The sequence below is a fragment of the Nomia melanderi genome, chromosome 1 (genome assembly GCF_051020985.1).
Source record: "Nomia melanderi isolate GNS246 chromosome 1, iyNomMela1, whole genome shotgun sequence".
Taxonomy (NCBI): domain Eukaryota; kingdom Metazoa; phylum Arthropoda; class Insecta; order Hymenoptera; family Halictidae; genus Nomia; species Nomia melanderi.
In genome coordinates this window covers 25,683,282-25,708,752 of record NC_134999.1, presented here as the reverse complement: position 1 = coordinate 25,708,752, position 25,471 = coordinate 25,683,282, and the positions used below count along the sequence as shown (strand labels likewise).

Sequence of the window (25,471 nt, the reverse complement as noted above, 5' to 3'; positions counted from 1 at the left end):
GCGTGGTCATTTACTGTACCCTCGTTCCGTGAAAAAATTAACCCAAGCCTATGCCGGACATAAATTTGAAGTATCGTCAGCATAAATATTGAAAATAGTTTTGTGTATATCTGTATCGTACTGAGTATCCATGTTGCTTCCCGTAATCGTCCCTTCTCAAATTTTCTGCTGCCAATCTTACTTGGACGATTATTCCTGGACCTTCAATTACTCCTTCTGTTTGATACACTGTCAAGTGCAATTGACCAGACTTCTTGTATAGACTTGTCCAGCACTGTAGAAACAAAGGGTGACGTAATCTTATGGCTGAAGGTCTTCAACTTGCTGGTACCAGTAATCAGTTATAGCGGATGATTATTATTGAAAGTTAAATGTCATGCGAGAAATGTTTGCCATTGTACCAATCTAAAGCTACTTATTCTTTTATTTGCGACTGCCACTACAATATTCCTAGGCGTTTAAAAAATAACTGTTCTAATGCGCATCGCGAAGCGCCGGGGCTATCCTATACTGCAACGGCAATGTAGGAACAGACACTACATTGGTAATAACGTTTTTACAAAATTTTGTATCTTAACTTTAGAATTTCAAAAAATCCTTTACGTCAATATTTTCTCTGTGTAAACAAAAGCTGAAATGGTAAAATACTTTTTGCACAGTTTTTCATTTTAACTTTCTCACTGCAAAAAATCTTTCTCGAAAACATTGTTTCAAAAGGTACCTATATGTAAAATTTCTGTTCCATCAAATTTGTGAGACTTTCGGAAGTAGAGCCACCAGAAATGTTGTCCCATAAAAATTTTGAAGTTTATTTTCCATGAAGTAATCACTACGTAATTTGTAGAGTGCACAGTAGCTTGGTGACCGGTGGAGTTAACGTAAAAGGCGCTTAGTAGGGAGGACGTCCCGGAACATCCTCTGACATCCCGGTAACACATTCATACTCTAGTTTATTAGTTTATTCATTGCTAAAATCGATTGATAATGGTTGTCGCTCTTTGTGAAAATATTGTATTTCGTACAAATGATTTAATGAAATTGATATAATTCTATTGTCATTTATTTTATTTGGAAACGTAATAGACAGTAAAAAACTCTTGATTTATTAATATTTATATTCTATTGAGTAAGTAACTATACCTGAAATATATAAACCTATGGAATATATTTACCTAATTGTAATGAATATTTATTCGGATTTTGTTGATCTTGTTTATTTTATTTATATAAATTTCGACGCATTTTCACTTCCTAATTGCACACACACATATGGAAAATACGCCGTGCACGATACACTAACCATTACTAATCGCTCGCATGTTTAAAAAATAACAATTTCATCATGGCCATTGCCCTCACTTTCCCAAATAGTACTTGTGCACGTGAGAGAGATGGAGCAACGAACATGGAAAAGAGTCTTGAATATCCTAACTAAAACATGATGTTATTTTCTGATTTTTCCAACGGACTTGATTGACTGTCAATTGTCTCGAAATGAAGAATTTAATTATCCAACTTTAGAAATGAAAGGTGTACTAATATATAAATATTTTGATATTAGGAAAAAGAATAAGAAAAATATAAATTTAACAGAAAAAGAGAATTTAAGCAAAGTTAATAAGAATAAATCAATTATAAATATTTAATAAATTTTAAAAAACCCTCGGATGACCATTTTGTCAAAGCAACTGTTTTTAATGTCAAAAACGGTATTATAAAGTTGCTTTTACTCGGAGATCTACTGTAGCAAACATATATTAGACACTTTATCATATAGAAAAATTTAATATTGAAGAAAAGAAAGTGTTTCTTGTTTATTTGTTTACTTATAGACTGTCGGTACTATTCTAAGCGACAGGGGTATGGTAAAGAGGTCACGTTTCTCCTGAACGCATGACAAAAATTTACATTGGTTATTCAGTCTATCCTACCTCTCGTCGGTGACCAAATGTTTGTTAATGCTTTACCGATAAAAAGGGAATTGTAGAATGGTAACATGTAATTTTCAAAAATTACATCATGTAGCAACTATTTTATAAATATTTCTTATATATTCAACACTTAATATTACAATATTATTTCCTAATAAAATTGTTAAAATATAAGAATTTTTGAAATACTCTGCTAGAAGCGCCTTTACGTCGTAGAACAACATCATGTTCCGTCATGACAGTCGATAACCAAAGATTTCTACGATACCGATGCAATAATAAATAATATGAATAAAATATCCTCGAATTGTATCACGTCTAATTGTAACACAACCGTGAACATTCTCTTCTATAATTTCAGCTTGAAATCATCGAAAATTCCGTGTGCCATAATGAATTCCATTCGTTCCATGTGCACTCATGTGCAACAAGTAAACGTTGTTCTTGCATACATGCACAATACCATGTAGGTACTTCCCCTTTCGCCATATACAAAATAATCATTAAACAACCCCCTAACAAAGCTCGCTCGTTGTCCTAACGATCCAGCATTTTCAAGGAATAGCTTCCCTCGAGCAGCAGCCTCGTTGATCGGTAATTCGTTAGTGCCATCATCGCTAATGTTCAATACACACAGGTGCGAAATCGATCGATTGGTTCATCAACCGTGTCACCCCAGTACGTTCTACTTATACCATCCGCGTTAGCCGGCGCGTCGCCGTGATCCAGCACACCGGGCCGAGGATCTCGCCGGGCAGCTAATCCCTCTTGGTGGACTTGGACCATGCTTTAAGCATCGTTCGCGACCGTCGCTACGGAATCAACATACCATACATACATGCATGCATACATACATGCATTCATACATACAAACATACATACATACATACATACATACATACATACATACATACATACATACATACATACATACATACATACATACATACATACATATATACGTATATACATATATACGTAATACATATATACATATATACATATATTCGGGGCGCACTTAACGTACACCACCGCCTGTGTACATATGTAAAAGTGCTTCCGAGTCGCACGCATAAATCCATACACTCCGCGTAACGGAAGAGGGATGCACGCACACACCTCGAAAGTTACACGGTAACGGTGGTGAGCTATGGGGGTTCGCGAGGTGGCCGAGAGGGAGACGCGAGGATCCGGAGTCCGGGTGACGGAGAAAGAGAGAGGTGAGAGAGAGTGGAGAGTTCTCCGGTACACGGTGGTGGGCAGAATATTGATCTGTGGGGTGGGCTTCGGGGATGGTGTCCTCGAGCCCTCCACCCCAGGCCACCCACTCTTCCCGATCCTTCTTCTCTGTCTCACCAGGGCGCCCGGCTGGTAGCCGAACCTGGAGTGGGGAGGACGCTAGTTGCGTGGTGGTCCAGTTCGCAGCTTCCCGCGAAATCGTGGTGGGACTGAATGCCAAGGGGTAGGGGTTCGCGCGAAGGAAGGGATGTAGAATGGAATAAGGGAAGGGGGAGGAGGGAACGGTGGTGGCAGGAGGGTAGGTTGTACCCATCTCGGGGAGCCTTCCTCGCGCCTATATCGCGGCGGTAGCTGCGAGTCGCGAGAGCTCGACCGGCAGCTCGTACACGACCCCGATCGCCTCCCATTTCAGGGTATTTTCAGTTCCGTTTGGGTACCCGATCGCAGAACGAAGCGGTTTTCTCCTCTTCTTTTCCATCTTCATCTCTTTCTCTCTCTCTCTCTTTCTCTCTTCCTCTCTTTCTTTCTCTGTTGCACACTTTTTCACTGGCTCTCTCACCCTTACGCACTCCAACCGTTTCTCGCCCCATCTCTCTCCGTCTCTCTCAGTCTCTCCCTCTTAAGCTCTATCTCGCTCTCTCCCTTTTTCTGGATCTCTCTCTCCCCCGCGCACCGTACCATCCGCCGAGCTGTTGCCCCTTTGGCTCTATCCGCGCACACGCCTCGCTTCTGTCCGCTTCACCTTTTTCTCGGGGCCGCTGTCTCAGTCTACCGCGAGTCGCCTACGCCTGCTTGTAGACGCCGTCGTCGTCGCCGCCGCCAACGTGGTCGCGTGTGAACTAGTGCTTTCGACGCGAAAGGCGAAACAGGGCCCCGGGTATCGTTCCGACGGTTTCCGCCCCGGGTCGCGAAGTGCCGCGCACCGGCTTGACTTTCATCCTCGGTTTAGCGGCCGGTGGCGAGCGACGTTGATCATCGGCCCCCGTGTATCTACTTCGTTCCCCGTGAACCCGCCGAGTGATCGAGGCCAAGCCGAACCGAGCCGAGTGTGACCGAGACACCGGGAGTGAAAGATAGAGAGAGAGAGAGAAGGAGAGAGAGTGAGCGGCGGGTGCCAGCAGCAGCAACAGGGTAAGCGGCTGAACACGGCACGGTAGCCCGCGTCGCGGCGCGAGGACCATGACGAGGTGATACGCGAGCGTGGACCAGGGTCATCGTTCCGATCCCCCGCGGGAATCGAGGATGTGATTGACGGGGGCGGAGGGGCGGAAAGAGAGGGTGGCGGAGGTCGAACGGCGGCAGCTGCTGCGACGAGAATGATCCTCCACGGGCACGGGGGTGGCAGTCGCGCTTTCACGGACGAGAAAGGAAAAACGAAGTGCGTCGAAAGGATCTGATGCGAGAGAGGAGCCCGCTGGCAAGTGGGAGCAGCACGCTTGGCCAAGTTGCCTGGATACGGACAGCACCGTGTTGCGCTCCCAGTGAAGTAGGAGGCAGCGGAGGTGGTGGAAGGTGGTGCTAATACCCGAAAGGATGGAGGATTCGGTGGACAGTAGCGGAACGAGGAAGACGATGCACGAGGCCGATCAGCCGCCGAACGCAGGCTCGTGGTGCGTCCAAGAATCGCGATAGCATAACCGTCTTCTACGGAGAGGCCGGGACCTAGCGTGATAACGGTGCCGGGGCAAGGTGCGAGCAAGGTGCTAGCAAGCTTCTGGAATACGATTTTGATCCGGCGGTGACTCGTTCTCTCGCCACGCCGTTCGTTCATGGAATTGAACATTTTTTGCTGCTGGTGGCTGCTGCGGGTCGACGAACCTTGCCACGCGATCCTCCTTGCTACTCGCGTTTCGGGGGATCACCGATGAGGAGTTTCGATAAGATCGAAAGGTGAAGGCAGCCGAGTGCGAGGGAGAGAAACAAAGTGCTTTGAACTCCGAGGGGAGGGAAGTGTGTCCGTTTATCCGGGAGAGTGAATGCTTCGTGGATCAGCACTGGGGCAAAAGAGGAGTATTCCCGGTTCGAACGCGCATAACTAATACGGACACCTGTGAACTAAGCGGATCCGAAAGATTCGAAAAACTTTTCCACGGTATACGCGTTACCCGTGCCGGCTCGAAACGAGCCCGTGTACAAGGCCACAACGCTGCGGTGTTACTGATAAATGATACCCGGCGACAGCCGCTGAACGCAATCGTAGGTACGTTCGTATTGACAAGTTAGAAATCAGTATTGAAAGTTTCCGGGCGTAGTTTCCGCGAGAACGTATTTCATGGGTAGGTGGGAAATGTGATTTCCATGTTCCATGACTTTTTTTGACTTGCGGTTGCTCTTTCGGTTCGACCGCGGATATAATCCGGCGTATTTGCTTCTGCCGGTGGGATATTTCGGGAATGCAGTCGTGGAAATGCCTGACATGGTAAAACTCCGGAGAAATGATTAAATTGGTGATGTTACTTAATATTCGTTACTGTTCACAGTGTGCAAGGAACCAAATTTTCCCTTTGTCCTGATATCATTCAGTGCTTTTAACATCAGGAACACGGACATTTCCATTTCTTCATGTTTTCGTATACGTATTTTAAAGGGTTACTAAAACAGAAATGAAATCTCATCTATTCGATTTTACAAGCAGAACTGTTGTTAAGGATATCAGTGAATTATTATGGCGATAGTAATTCTCAGCTTGAATTTGGAGAATAGTGTACTTGTTGATAGTAAATTTATCATAGTTCGAAGATGAACGTTTTATACAGATTCCTTATTCCATTATTCCATAAAGTTCTCAATCTAATCTCGAAAATAATGTGTGCTAGTCTGAGATAACGGTTTATGGTGAAACGACAAGGAATTGTTTTCAGTCGGAGCACGTCTTGCCGATGGGAACACACGAAATCCCTTTCCACTTATAGAGAAATAGTAAACTAAGAATCACCGTGTAAATCAACAGAATCTAGTATCACGTAGTTCATTCTGTGCCCACGAAAGGAATAGTTTAATCAACTTTATTGCCGTATCCTGAAATTACTTAATTCTCCGGTAGTTTCAGTAACTCGGAAACGTTTGTCTCGTTCTTCAATTCGTTTTCTCGAAAAGGTATAGAAGCAGCGTATAAAGCACGTTTTAGTAGCTGAAAAATGACATACTTCTATTCATTATTAGAATTCATTATACGTCACATTTTTAGAAAGTAGTTCGTAAAAAATAATATACATGGATGTTCTCAAGTATTAACGTGTTATTTTAAATAGATTTGTAAAAAAAGTGGAAATGAGTTGCATAGGTAGATGTACTTTAAAGTGAGAAAACACGTTGTCATTCCTTAAACCGGCTAGTAGTATGAGTCAGCCATACGTCGTACTAGAAGCTTAGCGCTTCGCTAAGTTTCAATAATTTGGATTTCTCGCATTGTTTTCGTTTTAAAACATATATTATTACATACTTTTCGTTTTACACTAATTTTCAAAGTTTATGTTTCGTTATTTAATAACATCGAATTCTACACTCACTAATGACAAGTGGAATTAGAATGTCATTCCTTTGATTGGATTTTATTGAGATCTAAATAAATTCTATCTAAACTGTACAAAATGTTGCTTCAATAAGCACTCACTGTCACGTTATACTAATCGATATTTTAATATTGGAGTATACTATAAGAAAAAACAAACATGAAACTTCAAGTGGTATAAAAACTGTAATGCAATATTAGCTGTCTCGATATAATAAATAATATAATATTGGTTGCACGAATTTAGTTTATAAAAAAATTAAAGTAACTATCGAAGATTACCATGTCCGTTTTCATTTGTTGTTATAAAAGTAGCATGACATGTAAAACAGAAATTAAAACAAAAAATTACTTTTGTTTTGGACGTAGTTATTGCGTTGCAATAGCTAGTATTTAAAACGTTGATTATCAGTAGATATCGTATTTTTTATTACCTTTAACACACCGATATGTTTGCTTGTTAATAAGCGAGTCAGCAGTGTTTGAATAAAAACTGTCGATAATCTGTCTACAGCTACGTATATCAAGATTTCATTTTCCCTTTAATTTCTCTCCGAGCCCAAAGTCCTGTTAAAAAGAGTACACACTTCATTTTATTATCACATTTGCATTAGCTTTCGTAGAATATCGAAATTTAACTAACAAAATGTTTGCTAAAAATATAAAAAACTTGTTATCAGAAAAAAATGATCTATATCTTCAATGCACATGCGTGACAAAACAAATAAACAAATTATTGTCAAAAACAGTTGTTAATTCCAAGACAAAAGTAACGTTAGACAAAGATTTTTTAAGTCGACCCCCTTATTTCAATCCAAAAACGTTTGCCAAATTCCAAACAAGAACAGCCGCAAGTCAAGTCTAATTATATACTAAACACGTTGAAACCCATCCATATCACTCGATAGAGTTCAAAAAGCTCTACCGATATCACCAAAGAACGCAACGCGCGTTAGATTAATTCCCGTAATAAATAGAAGCTAAATCGCCGATTCGTAAAACCACTCTGACATTAGGGAACAATTATTTGCAGGAGTTTAACAGGAGCATGCCCGAAGCGTGGGAAAATTCGACGCGGACCTAGAACCCCACTGTCAATACGAGCGAGGACTTCGCGGAAAGTTCGAGCCAATGTACATTGTCGTGCGCGGAAAGTGATGGGGAAACGTACTACGGTTTGTGACGGCTGAGTAGGGTGATACGGTTAATAAATGCGTCGTCTGACGGACGAGCGTCTGACTCGCGATCGCGCCACGGCCCGACGTGTTCGGTGTCATGATTCTAATCAGTGAAAGAGCACGCGTCGAAGAGTTTCCCGGGCGACGTTCGGTACGGTGATCGCCGCGGCAGTCAGGGAAGTGACACGAAATTCTGCAGTGCGCGCGTGTACGGGCCCCGCACGGACAAGAGCCCGTATCCGGAATTCCAGACGACACGGAGAAGCGAATTCGGCTGGGCCGACCTTTGCGAATAAGAGATGTCGACCTGGATGAGCCTGCAAAATTCATTCGCCATGGCGAACCAGACGAGGGCTCCGCCGCAGATGCGAATAAAGCTTTGTATGGTCAGCGCCGGTCTCCAAATAGTCCTTTTGCTCACCGTCCTACCTCAAGGTAAGTTTTGTGGCCCGTCCACTGTCATCGGTAACGCGCCCAACGATTTTCGATTGCCGCCGCAATTCCGTCTCGGGAGAATTTATTTAGAGCGAGTGTCGCGTTGAAATTGGGAGCTGCGAGTGATAAAACAGACCTATCGTGTTTTACTTCATTTTTTAACCCTCGGACTGGTGACACTTTTTTTCCACTTTGGCCCCTTGGGGAAATTAAGTTTGATTTATTTTACTACATAGACGTAGAATTTGGAGTGAGCAACAGTGCTATACGAGCGGTTTGTCCAATTGACAGTTTTAATTTTGTTTATAGTCTAAGGATTGAATTATAGTTTTAGCTAAAGGACATAGTTTTAAATCGACGTGTTTAAGAATTTTTCTTTGATTTTGATAAATTTTGATATTGGGAATGACTTGATTCTTTGGAAAGAACTCTGAAATGGACGGGATATATAAGAATTCTAATAGTTATAATTGTAGTTGGGAATAATAGTGTGATTAATATTTTGTTCAATGTAAGTTTACGCGGTGCATAATGCTATTGATAGAATATTGATAAACCAGGAGACAAGTTTCTCTAGATATTCTCTGCATATCTGGGAATTAGTAGAAATATTCAGCGTTTGATTTTTAATCGTAATAATTGAAATCCAGCATCGCGTGTACTGTTATGTAATTCGCGACTAGCTGGTTACATAGAAAATGTCGTTGGAAACATGTATAATACATCGTCTCGTCAATCATGATTACGACTAGCACGTTCGGTGACAGTATAGCGTATAATGAAATCAGTCTCACTTCACTTCGTTACTACCTACAAGTCGAATCGATATGCCGTCACGACGAAACCGCATTTCACTTCTCTGTAAATGGCAAACACTTGGTTTTTATTCCGATCGAATCCATCAACGTGTTGCAGGCCCTATGTTGTTCTCCATCTGCGGTTTTTCTCTCGGAGGTGCAGTTGCGAGGCTCAAATCTCTGGTTGCACGTTCCCTGAATTACCTTTGTCCTTTGTGCGTTCACAATTCCGCTTTAAAGAGTAAACGCTAAATAATAAAAGTGTTAGGTCTGCAAGATTAAAGAGTGAACGTTCAATAATAGAAGTGTTGTTAGATTTAGATGATTAAACTGTGAACGTTGAACAAAGAAATTCTAGGTTTAGAATATTAAGCTAAATAATAAAAGTGTTAGGTTTAGGAGATTAAAAAGTGGACGTTAAGTAATAAAAGTATTACGTTTAGAAAATTAAACTAAATAATAAAGTGTTAGATGTAGAGGTTAATTCAGTGTCTTTTAATTCTATTCTTAGTCTTAAACAGACGATATATTAATTTCGCAAAGTACTGAATTAATTTCTACGTGTAATAATTGTTACGATTATCAGATGGTTTCTTATTGATTCGTTAAAGCATTTCTTCTCCGTGTTTATTTCCGTTATATTATTTTGAAATCATTTCCCAAAAAGTACACAGTAGATTTTCAAAGATTACTATCTAATTATCTGTCATTTCGATACTATCATTTTCTACGTGTAATTATTAACTTGGTAATACTTTTCTTATCAAAGAATCTAAATTTCTAATTATTTATACTTTCACAAAATTTCTTCAATACAGTATTTGGATTATTATTTTAGTAATCTTATTTTTCATTGAATGTATAGAATATTTCAATTTGTGTACAGTACAGAGTATGCAAAGGTGAATTATGGAGAACATTCATCATAAAAGTGACGTGTGAACGTACATGTAATTTTTGATGAATTGAAGTGGCCATAGTGTTATCCGAATGAATGACCACTGATAGGACGATAGTAATGAAGTTCGATCTCGTGATATTTATCGCAAAATGCTGAATGCATACTGAATTTCGATTATTGACAGGGAGAAAAAGACAAGGATCAATCGATTGGAAAAAGCTGTTCACCCATGAAACCTTAGGAACCTTCTTGATCACAAGTTCAGACTATTATATTATTAAAAAAATAACTGTGACACTTTAAAAATTTATCTTTGCGCTATTCATTCATCAAAGTGAACTAACATTTTAATACTATACGATGATATTAATATGTAACAAATTCTTTTATGTTAGACCTAATTTTGAAAATATATAAGAAAGGTTTCTTTATATAACAACTTGAGTCATTATTGTTAATCATTATTTAATTTCAGATTTAAAATATGTTTATGTCACAGAAAATGATGCAGTTTTTTTTGTAAGAAAATGTTTATTTATCTTTGCAGTTATTAATCATACTGCATTTATGTACGCATCGTTAAATCAATTGTTAAACACGTCTAATAATCGTTTCAATTCAGTTTTCCAATGTGGCAATCAGATTATGGCACATTGAATACCTGAAGGAAGGCTGCCAATTTCTGTATCATCCATGTTTTCAGTCACCCTGTCATTGATCACTCCCTCGGGTAACAATGGAAATGCGAGAGCTTGGCAGGACAAAAATTTATTTGATAGATCTCTGAAACCGTAGTCTCATTCACGTTTCAAATTGGACTTCGAAATCTGTTTAATCATCCAACGGAAATGCCCAACAATTTATCGACACGTGTATACGTATAGTTTAATTCTTATGTATACGCTATTTTAGATGTTTTATCAGTTTATATAAATATATTTACTGATACAAAAGAAGGTATCACTCAAATGAATGTGTCTCTCATTATATGATTTTTCATATGAATAATTATAGTATTATCAAAATATATATAGAAGGATCATTAAATTCATGATTACAAAATGGTGCATACCTTTCAGTCACGTGAAATTAGTTAAAATCAGATTCATGAAAAATTAAATGTTCTATTAAATTATCCTTGTGCTTATTTATTGCATGTATTTTTACCAGGTGAGAAGAGCGGTGAATGTTGCTCTAACTCAATAGAATGTTGTTTCAATATTTGGTGAACGTCAAGCAATATTTATGCTACGTCCTCGACGAGAATATCAAATATTCGAACAACATTTTCTATTAAACCGCGGCTGTCCAATCGTATTGCATCTGTGTCCAAACAGTTCGAAGTAATATTCTGAATAAATAATATTTTGACCGTACAACTGCATACGTACAGCGTCGTTCAATTTAATCTGTTAAAGTAAACATTCCAAAAATGGAGAAACGTTTCCAGCGAAAGTTGCAGCTCCTTATCAAGGAGAATAAATGAAAATCACATTTATTTGGCCTTGTGACGACCTGAAAAGCCAAGTTAAAGTTAATTTTATGTTAATTGTGTATGAAATGATCTTAAAAGAATTCTACTATACCTTTAACGCTGTTTTAATCAGCGTTGGAAAGAATCATTAATGAGTCAGAAATGGCTCATGTAAAAGATACAAATAGCCTATGTTTAAAGAACGTTTCGCTGTTAGCTGTGTAAATATATAGTAAATAATGTAGTTTTTCTATAACTTCTATAAGAAATTTGTTTAGTGAATTAAAAATGAATATCCTAAACAGATGAAAATTGTTCTAGCTAAAATAGAAGATTCTGCGATAAAAAAGTCTATTTTACCTTCCATTAACATTTTTGAATATTGCAATGCATTAAATATACATCATCGTTGATAATTACTTTGTAACATTAAGAACATAACTGTACATACACTAGAAAAATTCAAAATATGTAATTATACTCACACAAAACCAGTTGGAAAATCGAAAATCCACTAGTCGTTCTTAAAATATCGTTTAATATCCGAAGAGAATATTTAGGATAATCTAATTTTAACCTTTAAGTAAGGATGTGCGGTCTCACAAACTACATACAATAAAATATCGTGAATTTTGGAACAGGTGAAATTTTCGTAATGTAGTTCACATGATTACTATAGAGTGGTGTTTAAATGAGTAAAAAGAAGTAAATTAAAAAGATAACAGATGTTTCTCTGAGAAATGATTAAAGAAATTGTTTTAGCAATACGCAAACTGGATTGAAAATCAATTAAACTATGAATAGATACCGTCTTGGAGTTTCTATGCAAGAATTTCAAAAAGTTAATTTAAAAGCTCGGTAGTTTTAGCGTTAAAGGCTAATAAAAATCAGCAGTTCGTCTTTATCCTTTCATTGACAGTGAATGTAGCTTCGCTTCTACAACGTCGTATACATCCAATAGGGTCGTTGAAGAAAGGGATTCGTTAGAAACCGTTAACGAAGATACAATATTTCCCAGTGAAGAATATGTTTTCTGTTCACATTTCTTCGTTTAGTTGGGATATTGCACTCGATAATAAGTCATTCGATTTATCGCCATGCTCCAGTTGAAATATCCTCTCGAAGGGACCAGATTTCAGGGGTGTCTACCCTCAGCACAGTTCCCGATCGTGAGTTATATCTGTGCGAGGTGCAGAAAGCTTCGTGCAAAACTGACCGAGACACTGCGCATTTTTCCATTTTAAGGTTTACACCAACCGATAGCTTTTTCTCAATTATTTACCTGCACAATAGGTTTCGTCGCACGTTCCACGGCCATTTTTATGCGGTGACAAAAGTGAACACAGAAACGTATATTTCTTATTGTTCGGAAACAGTAGAGACTCTGGAGCTTAAAAATTGTATCAGTCGCGTCGAACCGTCTGAAGTATTTAGATTTCTTTATCGTGACTTCATTTCTGGCAATATTTGAAAATAAAGGTAAACGTTGAATAATAGATTGTCATGCATAATATTGTTTTGATAAATGAATTTCTTATTTTTAATTATATTCCCATTAGTACTTTAAATTTGTTTCTGTATTGAAATTTATTTATTTACTTATTATATTATACCTGTCTCATTATAATTCTCTGAGTGAATATTACTCCATACAAGTTAAATGCGCCAACCAACGTGTGGTTCATTTCCATTCATTTTCATTCTACGAAAGTTAATCTTTATCGAACTATAAGAACAATTTAAGAAATTTTAGTAGGTTTAAAATTGCGAGTATGGTATTAAACCGTAAGATATTCAAGAATCTAATTATTTAAAATTTTCCTCATATTCAATTATTCATTAAAGAGAAACGTCTGATATAAATATTAGTTTACGAAGATTTCTTTACTTTATTTCTATAATCTATTAGAATTCAATGATGTACGTATAAGAATTAAGCTAATTAGAATTAAATTTCATATGTATGATAAGAAGAAATAAAGATCGCTGTTTACCTAACAAAGGAGTTTTAAACAGAAATAAAAATGTATACATTCGTTTTAAGGTTTCAATTTTAATGAAATCTACTTAATTATCTTTTAATCGTATTACGAGAAAAATTATTCTTGCATCAGTAGATCTCTTCAATGTTACAGTTAGTTGTCCATTTTTATTGCTGTAGAGACATATTACGGAACTCTAAAATAATGGATCATATATCACTTTAATGAGGCATGTCTGTGCCGTGTGTGTTCTATGGGGATATTAATCTTTATTGGATATCATAAATCCTCGGTATTGTTAGTTACTTTGTTGTCGCATAAGTTATTTCACAGTGCAGCGTATACGGATTTCACTTGATAACTTCAAAAAAGGAAAGAACAAAAATGAAGTTTGCCAATTATTGGAGTTTAGCATTTTCAATTCGTGATGGGAGAACGCCGGTATCTCTCGTTGCTCGTTAATTAACTACATTGAATTACTACTTTTAGCAACAATCACAGTTCGATGAGTCTTGACATGCGTTTCAATTGCTCGTAATGATAATGAGCTACCGTGATCTATTTGGAATTACAAATCGGTGTAAACAGTGGCAAATAGAAAGGTTAATTGTCCAGTACACTTATTTGAGCCACGACTGTCTGTGTTGAATCATAATTCCGTTAGGGCAGTGAACTCTGGTAGAACAGAAAAATCTGTATGTCCGTAGAAACGTTTAAGGATAAGAAAATAAAAAATAGTCGTTTGATAGATTGTTTTTGCAACAGAAACTTTGCATATTTAGATTCGTGAACAGACATTTTTACAACCATTAAAAATATACGCAAATCAATTAGATGGTAAATAATATGCAAATCACTTTACTTCAGGGAATTTTCATTAATTACATTTATGAGCTATAAGTAGATGTATTTAATTCTTGTATAAATGTGTAGTGTTTTATTATATAGAAAATGAAATATTTCAAAGAATTTTTGTGCTACAATATTGTATTTTAATTGAAACATATACAATTAATTTGTTAGAATTTTATTATTATATAACAGACAAGTCTATTCTCATAATATAAACCAACATATGAAATATGATCGTGGTATACTGTGAAACAAGTTTCACCTTTTCTTTTTAACGTAGCAGTATATTTATTTTAGACCGATCGATGCTTCTCGTTACATTGCGTATATGAGTATTAGATGAACTCGCTGGAGAGTCGAACAATTATCAGTCATTTAAATCTTCGAACGTATACAAATGGACCGGAAAATAATTTTTACGAAATCACGTGAAAATTGTTACTCCTCTCTCTGCAAAGTATACATTTTACTAAGGATCTGTAAATAACTCGTAAATTATTAATGCACGAAACACGTAATTACCTTAACATTTAGTATTCCACTTCGTATTTTATGCACTTCGGAAATAGTACTGGTTAAATTTTCGGAATAAGTACTAGTTGATTTTCCAGTCTTATTATAACTGTGTGCAAAATGCTTACTGTATTTTCATCTTTACTTGTAAAATGATGGAAAGAATCTGTTTATGTAAAACGTGAAACTCCACGTGAGAAACGAAGAGAAAAGAATTTAATTGAATTTTTCTTCTATCATTTCTTCTGGTTAGAACAAAATAAGGGACACAATTTGAGAAACATCTGGAGTATGAAATGAATATAGAAAAGTCCAAATTTTGTGGACTATGTCGTGTACTAAAACTAAAATTCAATGTTAATGTCGGGCGAAAATATAATGGACTTTTGAAAACACGTGGCACCGCTTTTACCAACGCAGTTATTGTAAATTCAATTTCTTCACAGGTGGAGGTAGCTTTTTACTGGATCGTAAGCACATTATATTGTCGTTTTACTGTAATTCGACCGAATTGGTATTGTTCTTCTACACCGTTATGTTCTGCTGTATTTCAGTTGGCAGTATTGAAGTACATACCTATGTGTTATACAGTTACAAAAACGAACACACATATGTATAAAGAAGGGAGCGCAGGATATCTTCGAATCACAATATACGATGAACAATTCATTAATTTTACCATGCAGTATTATCGTATTACAGTGTCTGTCGATGTTAATTTACGTTTCCGCAGGGATTTATTTTCAATGAGAAACAATGTAAATATTTGGATCTATATTATTAGACTGAAAAGTGATTCATTAATATCAATTCCCAAAATCTTTCTGAAGGATATTTTGATTACATTCCATATAACCTTGCATTGAAGAACTTGATTTCAAACAGTAATACAAATTTATCGATGAAGAAACAAGTTATTCATTGATAATTTAGAGAGTTAACGTTTAATTATTTTCAAAGTGGAAACATCATTACATATTTATTAACATTATTTTTAATATAATCGAAGATTTTAAGTAATATATATTTAATTAATACAGTCGTTATCAGCATTCACTTCAATAGTCTTTATAGTTACAATATTTTCTTAAATTAAATATATTGTCTTTATGAAAGATAAACATAACTGAAGAAAAAGATCTTATTAACTTCATAAACGTTACACCATAGATGACGAAATTAAATAAAAGTGCGCATAATTCCTTTCATGCGAAGCATAGAGTATTAATTGTCTGTATCTTAATTAATTATATTAATACATATTTTTCTGGTAAATATAAAACACAAGTATTTTCAACTATGGACATTTTACAAATTCGTATAATGTTATAATATTAACTCACTGCACCATAGATGTGACTTTCAGTCATATCAGCTTGATTTGATATAGCAAAATTATAAAGTCTTGTTTATACGGCCAGCAACAAAAGTATTCGAACATTTGCATGATTAGATACAATAAATACTTCTCAATTTGTTCACATATTGCTAAATATTCAAAAACTGATATTGCATATACATACCACGAGTGTAATATGTTTCAGTAAATAGCAATATACGGTCTATAATTTTTTTAATGATAATTTATTTTTTACCATGCTCTTCAAATACTTTCACTGCTGATTATAGTATTAAACTTTATATAATTAATAGCTAAATAATGCTAACCGAGAGCGACACTCTTAATTTTACTGTTTCAACTATATTTTAATTCTGATTCTATTTTGTCATTCCCTGTTTTTATTATTCTTTATCAATTTCGTTTATTCATATGTATTTTACTTTATTCTATCATATGTTTTATGCTTTGACTTTATTATTTTAGTTCACGCAGTAGCTTTCCTGTGTATTGCTTGTATCCTTTTAGCCATGTCTTAGATATTGATATATTTATTCATGTTATAATTGTACATATTGTTACTTTCTCTTTACTTTTATTTTTACAATATCAACCCTCGCTATAAAGGCGTTATGTTGCACCTACCCCCGATCGACTATTGTAAGGCCGGAGGAACATTATTTGAAAATAAACTTCGTATAACGCATCGATATATGAAATATTCAAATAAACTAGTTTCATTTCTTAACCTGTTAACTGTGGAATTTGATTTGAAAAATCTCTCGTTTTACGCGCAATAAAATGAAACGCAGGACGAATGCAAACCTAGGATATATTTTAATGAACAATCAAAACAAAAAAAAGAAAAATTACATGTTTATCTAGAAAAGTAAATAACTGATCGTTGAAAGACTTAGTATTGTTTCAAGTATTAAGGTGACGTGTGTACTCGTCAAACGTAGTTATCTGGTTAATTTACGTATGATTCCTCATTATTCGGTTGCAAAGAATGCCATCTATATCTTATTGGAAGAGGTTGAATATTTCTACTGAAAAACTTTCGAGTACCAAGGGTTAAAGTATTTTCCAGCGAAAAGTCAGGTGCGAACTCGTCTTTTAAGGGTCGGGGGTTAGAAGTGCATCGGTTTGCGCGATTCCGCGGGCGAACCCTGCGGTGCTCAGTTGTCAAGATATTTCTATCGCATTACCAGGAGACTGGAAACAACATTCATAACGGCCGATATTGATTCGCAGAAACATAAGCCCCACCCTTTCCCTGGGACATAAGTACATACGCCTTCGCGTGCGAGTATGTACGAGCATTAACTGAAAGGAGTAGTACTCGAGAGGCTTGCGGCCGAGGTTTGCCAAGAGAGAAAAATGTTTTTCTGTTCTGTGATAGTAAGCCTTGTCGGCCTAACCTATCGTCCCCTTCATTTTCTTTGTGCAGTAGCTCACAGTCCCATTTCCGCGTACAAAGTACCTGGATAGTTTTACGTTTGAGCTTGAAGATGATTGGTTGTGTAATAGAAAGTCTCTACTTCTCTATTTAAATGTATCTCAATCTCTTGATGTTTTAGTCTCCCATAGATAAGGGTCGTTATCGAGTCATATGGAAGCTAGGGATGTAACCCTAGTTCAAAAGTATTTGATCACTATGCATGATTAGATACAATAAATGCTCCTTCATTTGTTTGCATATTGCTAAATATTAAAAAAATATTATTACATGTACATACCACGAGTGCAATATGTTTCAGTAAATAGAAATATAGGGTGTATAATTTATAATATTAAACTTTTGCTCTCGACGATATTTTTCACTACAAATATTCGTTACCTTCTGACGAAATATTAATAATATTCGTCGCAACTAACGCAATTAATTATTTTATATAAGTTAAGGGACAGAATTATTTTGTTTTGATATTGTATGTGTTGATACACTGCACGGAGTTTAATATTGAATTTAAAATTTTATAATTTTGCTGCGTCGAATCAGGTGGCGACTGAAAGGCGCCTTTCGAGTGCAAAGAGTTAATAGGTACTTGAAGAAGTGTGTTTTTGACGAGATTTATGGATTTACAGTCGTCACGGGGAGTCGTGAGAACGCATCCTTCGTTTCAACTGCTTTATGCTTTAACCTGTTAACTGTGGAATTTAGTTTCAAAAATCTCTCACTGTAAGCACAATAAAATCTAACAAAGAAGTATATACTCGTCAAACGCAGAACATATGCACCTATAATATATTCCAACGAAGAACTAAAACAAAACGAAGGAGAATTATACGTGTATCTGAAAGAATAAATAACTCATTGTTAAAAAAATTGGTATCATTTCGAGTTTTAAGGAAAGTTTTAAAGTCGTCAAACAATTAACTGGTTAACAGTTGTAAATCCTCGTTCCTAAATGAATTTTGGATACCTGAGGGATTTCTGTACGACCTTTTCAGGTGGTAAAGATGATTGTTACTGTAACAGATTTATTTATGAATCGTGAACTGTATTATTTCGCGAGCGAATGCGATTGTACTTTTCAAGTACGTGAGTAAATTTAATTGTATTTCATGGAACAACGAAACCAGGCTCGAAAAAGATAAATTAATAAATGAAGACGAAATATAAACTCCTACAATTTTTGTTTGAATCATCGCAATTGAAGGTTATAAATATAAATATAAAGAACATACGAATCCAAATAGAAAATAAGAACAAAATATCAATGCATTGTATCTCTGATATTTTGACAATTGCAATACACCATGTGTTATTCTTCATTAGTCGAATTATGAAAATTAACGCAACATTGTCTACGCAGAGAGTTTTCTAAATTTCTCTGTTCAACCGTGTAGTTAAACGAATCCACGTTATAAATATGTGACACGGATAACAATATCCATAATACATGCAAGTGATTTGTTTTCGCGTGTGTCTGTATAAGTAGATATTTCATTTAATTTGGACAGGAGCTCTCGCTGGTAAATCGATGGAGGATTCAATTGGTCCGAGATAAAATTCAATTTGTAGTTTCTGGTGAATCATGTTGACCGCGGATCTGATAATGGAAATTGGGCCTGCTGTTTTATGACGAGTTATAATTTCCACCTCCGTAGAGCAGTTGCGTAACGAGAGTAATTGAAAAGCTGTTCGTTATGAGATCGGTAAATGGGCTTTAGTTGCAATGGAAAAAGAAGACAGTGAACGCTGTGCGTCTCCCATCGTTGATGGGAATTCACCTTTCTTTCTTCTGCCACTCTCAACGTGCTAGTTAACCACTTGTTCTATGATTCCTTCCACAACTGTGTTTGATAGAACTGTTCCATTGCTTTTAATTTATTAAATCGTGTAACATGAAATGTCGGATTTTTCTTACTCATAAATGTTTGTATTCCTGTTGTTGTTATTTCTTTGCTTTTTATATAATTTGTTAACGATTAACAAATAAGGTTAACGATTTATCGTCACCGCAACGCGATAGCACACAGAACCTAAAACGAACGAAAAGATATGAATTACTGATATGCGGTCTAATAAAACCAAATGCTGAGGAAGTTACATTCACCTTGAAAACACTTCCATAAAATCACACAAATGACCCTGTGCATCGAACATTACATTTCGAAATTATCAGATTCTACCAGGAAAAGAAAGTAAGAAGAAAAAAGAAGTCAAGAACGAAAGTAAAATTACTATATTCACTATTACTGTATTCTACATTCATTACAGAACGATTAATGAACTTTTAATTGGAAACCGGCATATCGTTGCAATCGTGCTATCCGCAGACTCTAAATACATCGTTCGAGATAGAGGGAAAGAACGTTGAAATCGATGCGAGTGGAGGAGAGGCAGGAAGTCAGACTTGTCAAAATTATGTTTCACAGTTCTCTAATATAAAGTTTTGTTGTGGCCACGTCCAGATGGAAATCACGATCCGAATTAACTCCCTCCCTATACGTTATTCCAGATGACAGTATAAATTTCATCCCCCGAAAGTTCTAAATGCGTTCCTTTGGGTGTTGGCCTCTGGCAGCATCGAAATGATTAATAATCTGTCGTGAAACTAGAAATCCCCACGGGACTTGGTTAGAGGAACGCGGCCGCGGCATCTTCATCATCTCGTTCCCGACGTGGAACTTCTCGAAATTTGCACCGTTGAGAAACGCGAACGGATGAAGAGATCAGACCGTCGTTTTTAGGGTTCATTTAGGAAGAAGGACGAGCCAGTCCGGTCTGCCAATCCGTTTTATTTAAATCGCGGCCATTCATAACGTCCGAGAACGTTCCACGGCCGGGCAGTTTAATGGTGATTTATGCCCGACCATCCGACTTTTCTGCTTTTTAACAATTTAGGCGAACGGAAAAGGTTTTCAAGGCGTTTGACCGACAGTCACCTGCGCCCGCGAAAATATCGGCGAGCCTGCGTTTTGTATAGGCGACGCGACGCGACCCTGTGACCCGAACATTCCCAGAAAAAACGTTTCTCGGCGAATCTGGGAAATGTTTCCCTTTTGGATCCAATTTGATTCTTTTTTTCGTGCGTAAGGTGCTTCGATTAGGATCGATGGATTTTCGAATGGTTCCTGTTTGTTGAAGAACGTTCGTTTGGAAAATTTTGATAGACGTTAGTGGAAATCTTTGATAAATTAAGTGATATTTATATTTGTTAAATTCTATGTGAAATCTACACCATGAGTCTGCCACGATATTGTAGGACAAGGGGTTAAGACGAAGCGTATACTTGTCAAACGCAGTGAACTGGTTAATGAGTGATTTTAATAGTGTCTCTCATGCTTAATTTGAATAAGTAATATTCAAAGGAATCAATTCCTATTAAAAGATAATTTTAATATGAAATTTGTATCATGATGCCAACTACATGCCGTCATGAGGTGATAAAAGATAAAAAGAATTAGATAATAAAATACCATTTTTTGACACGTTCTTAGAGGACAATATATCGAGGAAGTAGGTGATTCCATAGAAAGACGAAAGAAAACATGTAAATGTTGCCAAAATTGTAACAAGGTTATCTGCGACAAACACTCACAAGCGGTTACGAAATTTAATTAGCAAAAAAACAACTTTATTGGTTTATGAATATTTCTATATGTCTTGTTTGAACTCTCTAACCTTTTATTTTTTACAAGAATTTTTATTTCTTACACGTGTCTCAACTCAAAAATATTCAAATAAAGAGTATCTAAAAAGATTTTTAAATATTCCTACCAAAATATAATAAACTTTTACTTTAAAGTGGAAGTGTTTACTCGGATACCCGGTTGTACACATAAAATATACATGAGAACTGATTGTAAACATCATACCTCCGCGATCTTCTCATCAAGCAGCGTATTTATCGTTACCAAACTTTCTAATCAAAATGCAGAAAGCTAGTCCTAAGAAGCAATCGACAGAGAAACTAATACAACTGTTGTTTCAAGGGTTCTCATAGAAAATTGAATTGAAACCACTAGCATCGAAATACGAGCTACCTTCGCGGTTAACAAATTCATTTATTAGTAGCTCCGGATAACTGGAACGGTCCAATAGATTCGCGCCGTTGAAGCTCGTTTCGCAGAGATCCTCGAAACTCACCGGCAATAATTCTCAAGTAGCTCGGCTTATTTGCAAACCACCGAACGCACGAAGTAAATATGCAGAAGGTCGGGGGCCAGAGATGTTCAGCGGGTAATGTAACCGTGTCCCGAGAATAAACATACGACTCCCACGCGTGGTGAACTTCTATATACTTTACAGCGCGAAACTTCAAGTACACGCACGGGGCGTTTGACGCTTGACGAAAGTTCACACGGTGAAACGCGATAGGGGGTGGCTGTTCGAAGTTAACGGGTTGCGAAACGGCACCGAATGCACAGGACCGCGCCGCACAGTGGTCCGTTTCGGCAATCCAGCCGGACGAAAGTCTCATTTGATATGTAATTCATTAACCCTTCGCTGTATGATTTCTTTACGAACTGTGATCGATCTAACTACTTTGTAATTAATAATTTATTGAAAATAAGACAAAATTCCAGTCTTATTCTGTCAATGTGTGCTCTAAGGTATAATCATTAATAACAGAGGAATACCGTAAATTGTAGCAAACCGATCAAATGAAAGAATAATCTTCATCTGTAAATCAAATTGCTGATTTGTTTCATCTATGGACAACAGTGGCATTTTATTAAATGAAATTTTAAGTGTTTTCTGGGATGTATTATCGCGTTGGTAGTAAGGGTCTAAGGGTTAATTTACTTGAGAGTTAGTTGATTAATTTTGATCGGAATGACATAAAATGATTGTTTCCTTTTAGAATGGAATTGTGTTTTAATTTCATTTTGTTCATTTCAATGAAACATGTGACGTTTTGAACGCAGTAGGGCATAAACACGATACACAAAAGCAAACAAAATATAAAACTAATATAAACAAATAAAGAATTAGTAAAGTATTCATCTAAATGTTAAGGATTTAACTAAAAAATGTGGCTTAAAGAAATATTTTAACAGTGTGTTGATATTATTGTATCTTTCACTAACGTCTATCAAAATTTTTGAGTATAGTTCAACATTTCTTAATCTTTTTATGATTAGTGTAGTTCTAAAGAGTGTAGTTCAACATTTCTTAATCTTTTCATCTTCTAATTCAATCCATTTGCCTATAATAGCAACATGACTCAAATATTTTTAATACAAACTTTTAAGGAATTTGCTAGGCTAGAATCACTTTATATAATATAAATTAAATTATGCAGATTTGTTCATCATTTTTATGTGTGAGAAGCCTTGTTCCTCGAATTCTCAAGAAATTTTTTATTTAAACTTTTATTTAATTCAGTAAATATTTTACAAATTAAACATTTTCCTCGCTCTGTCGTGTGATAGTAGCTCAATTTCATTGTCCATATTTTAAGAGAAGCGGATGCAGCTTCTCTCCAAAGTAAAGAACGAAATTTTTGTCAGTAGAGTCCAGCTTCGAAAGTCATTCCATTTCTCCACGAAAATAATGGACATTCTCTGACCCGGAAAAATTCGACGTCAGTGTCTTATGTGTGCTGTTTGATGAATGAAACATTTTCCTTGGGCAAGTGGATCCCGGGTGGATGGTTCACCAGGCATTAGAATTTGAATTTCTTAACCCATCGAAGGATTGCGTGGAATTGAGTTTCGAATAAGAATATCTCGCGGAATTGTTTTTGCATTTCTAAAATTTCGTTTTGCATTCACTGTATTCCTCTTTTCGCTTGTTCAGTCCAGTTGCAGTTCCTTTCTCCTACGAACATGTTCCTGTAGTATTATAATACTGTTTTTTAGGACAAGTCGAAAAATTAGAACAATACGTTTCTTGTGATTTGAAGGGTCTCCTAGTTTTGTACCTGTGCAGATATACAAATTTAATTGAAAATCTTTCGCAAAAATGCCTTAATAATTTAAATACTTGTAAAATAAAAATTCTAAAGTGGGTCAATTTGACCTGCCTGGTAATTTTAGTGTTGAAATATTCCGCGTCACACCGGTTCACATTTACGAATTTCATGTTAAATTCCTCTTTTGGATACTGGCCCAGCTTGTATTAAGTTGGTCTTCTGCTTATATCAGTTTGTTACGGAAAATCTCACTTTCATAGATATTTTTCGACAACTTTTTAATCGCGTTACAAGGGAACTTCGATCCAGTGATTGCGACAGTCTTGATTTACGTTGAAACAGCTTCAAACAACCAAGTAATCAGAACGGGTCTTCATTGTACGTTGCCATCAATCCTGGCGTCTCCATTAAACAGGAGACTCCCGAATGTGTGTTTTAGCCTTTGGACCACTGGCGATCGAACCTGTTCAGGTAATTTCATGCAAATGCTACAGATGCTTACACTGAGATTACAAACCAAGTGAAGTCTTTCGCGAATAAAACTGTTTATAATATCAATTGAGTATACTCTAATAGTATTATCGTTAGATTACTTATAATTAAATTCTTTAATAATCTGTTCATATTCATTCATACTGTGATTTACGTTTTATTACAAACAAAAGAACATCTCATAATTGATATGAATTATTTAAACAATGGTATCAATCTTATAAGTAAACAAATAATTTTATTCTGCGTTAAAATATACAATAGATCTTAGCATGTACTAATTGTCAGGGAGTAAGTTTTAAGTTCTTAAAAAACAAACTATTTACAATAAAATGCAACGAATATTATTGTAATGAGATTATAATGTTTAAAATATTAATCATCTGTGTTTCTATTGTTTAATTGCCAGGGAGATAATTAAATAAAAGAAATACTGATTATTAATATTTTTATTATAATAATGTTCGTCGCATTTTATTAAAAACAGTTGTTTTCTTAAATATTTGAAAATGTGTTGAAATACATTCCGTTAATTGCAAGGATTTTAGAAAGAACAGATATTGAACTGATTTTAATTACTCAGCTTTATTTAAGTTCTAAAGAACTCAATTATATGTGGTTAAAAATTTCATACGCTGTCTATGATTTAATATTCTGAGTTTTGATTAATACGTTCAGCTACCTTCACAAATTGTCAGTTTGACGGCTGACAGATGATGCGGACTGTCAGTGAAAAGACGTAACTGAAAGTGGATCAGCGCTGACAGTGAGCATATTAAAAATGAATCTTTCATATTAAATGTAATTTAATATAATTGTGTGGACGGGATAAACTCGGATGATTTCAGAATTCTTCTTTTAAATTCCAATATTTGCGTCTTTTAAAACTGACCGTAAAAATTGTTGATATTAATGGAAATATATAATGGGTTCATAGAATTTAATTTCGATAAATTGATTGCGAAAGAAAGCGTCAACCATTATGAAGATTACAATCTATCTATTCTGGGTCATTCTTTCGCTATCTCCATTATAGCTTTTCTTCCAAGACGCACAAAACCAATAGTTTCCTCCTTTCCATTTTTCTCAAGCACTTTAATGAGAAAACAGACTCAAGCACAAAAATATACGCCATTTTAATGATAACTTTTCCAATAAAATGTCATTCCATAACTTCATATATATAGTTTTAAAAATTTATTCATCGTCTATTGACACGTAAACACAAAATCGTTTAAGATGAGTACTCTTTAACTCCAACAAATGAATTTGAACAATGTATTCATTGCAACCTAAACAACATCGATACCTCTTCTCGCTATTAACAAATTAACTCGTTCAGATCTGGTTTTTGTACAAAATTATGTTCACGTATGTACCAACAATGGACCACCATTCAATGTATCATTAGTAACAACATTCTTTTGAATAAAATAGTACAGTATACTACTATACTG

At 36.0% G+C, this 25,471-nt stretch overlaps 1 protein-coding gene across 4 annotated transcripts in view; it reads left to right on the top strand.

Moving 5' to 3' along the window:
- The first annotated feature begins 3,701 nt into the window (after nucleotides 1-3,701).
- Nucleotides 3,702-25,471, top strand: part of nAChRalpha6 (nicotinic acetylcholine receptor alpha6) — a 566,449-nt gene continuing 544,679 nt past the window's right edge. For 2 of the 4 annotated variants that reach the window (XM_076373166.1, XM_076373172.1), the window contains exons 1-2: nucleotides 3,702-5,370; nucleotides 7,715-8,294. In XM_076373166.1, coding sequence (XP_076229281.1) covers nucleotides 8,159-8,294 — 136 coding nt within the window. In that variant the 5' untranslated portion in view covers nucleotides 3,702-5,370; nucleotides 7,715-8,158. The remainder of the gene's footprint in view (nucleotides 5,371-7,714; nucleotides 8,295-25,471) is intronic. The other 2 variants (XM_076373171.1, XM_076373162.1) reach the window with 1 other exon arrangement.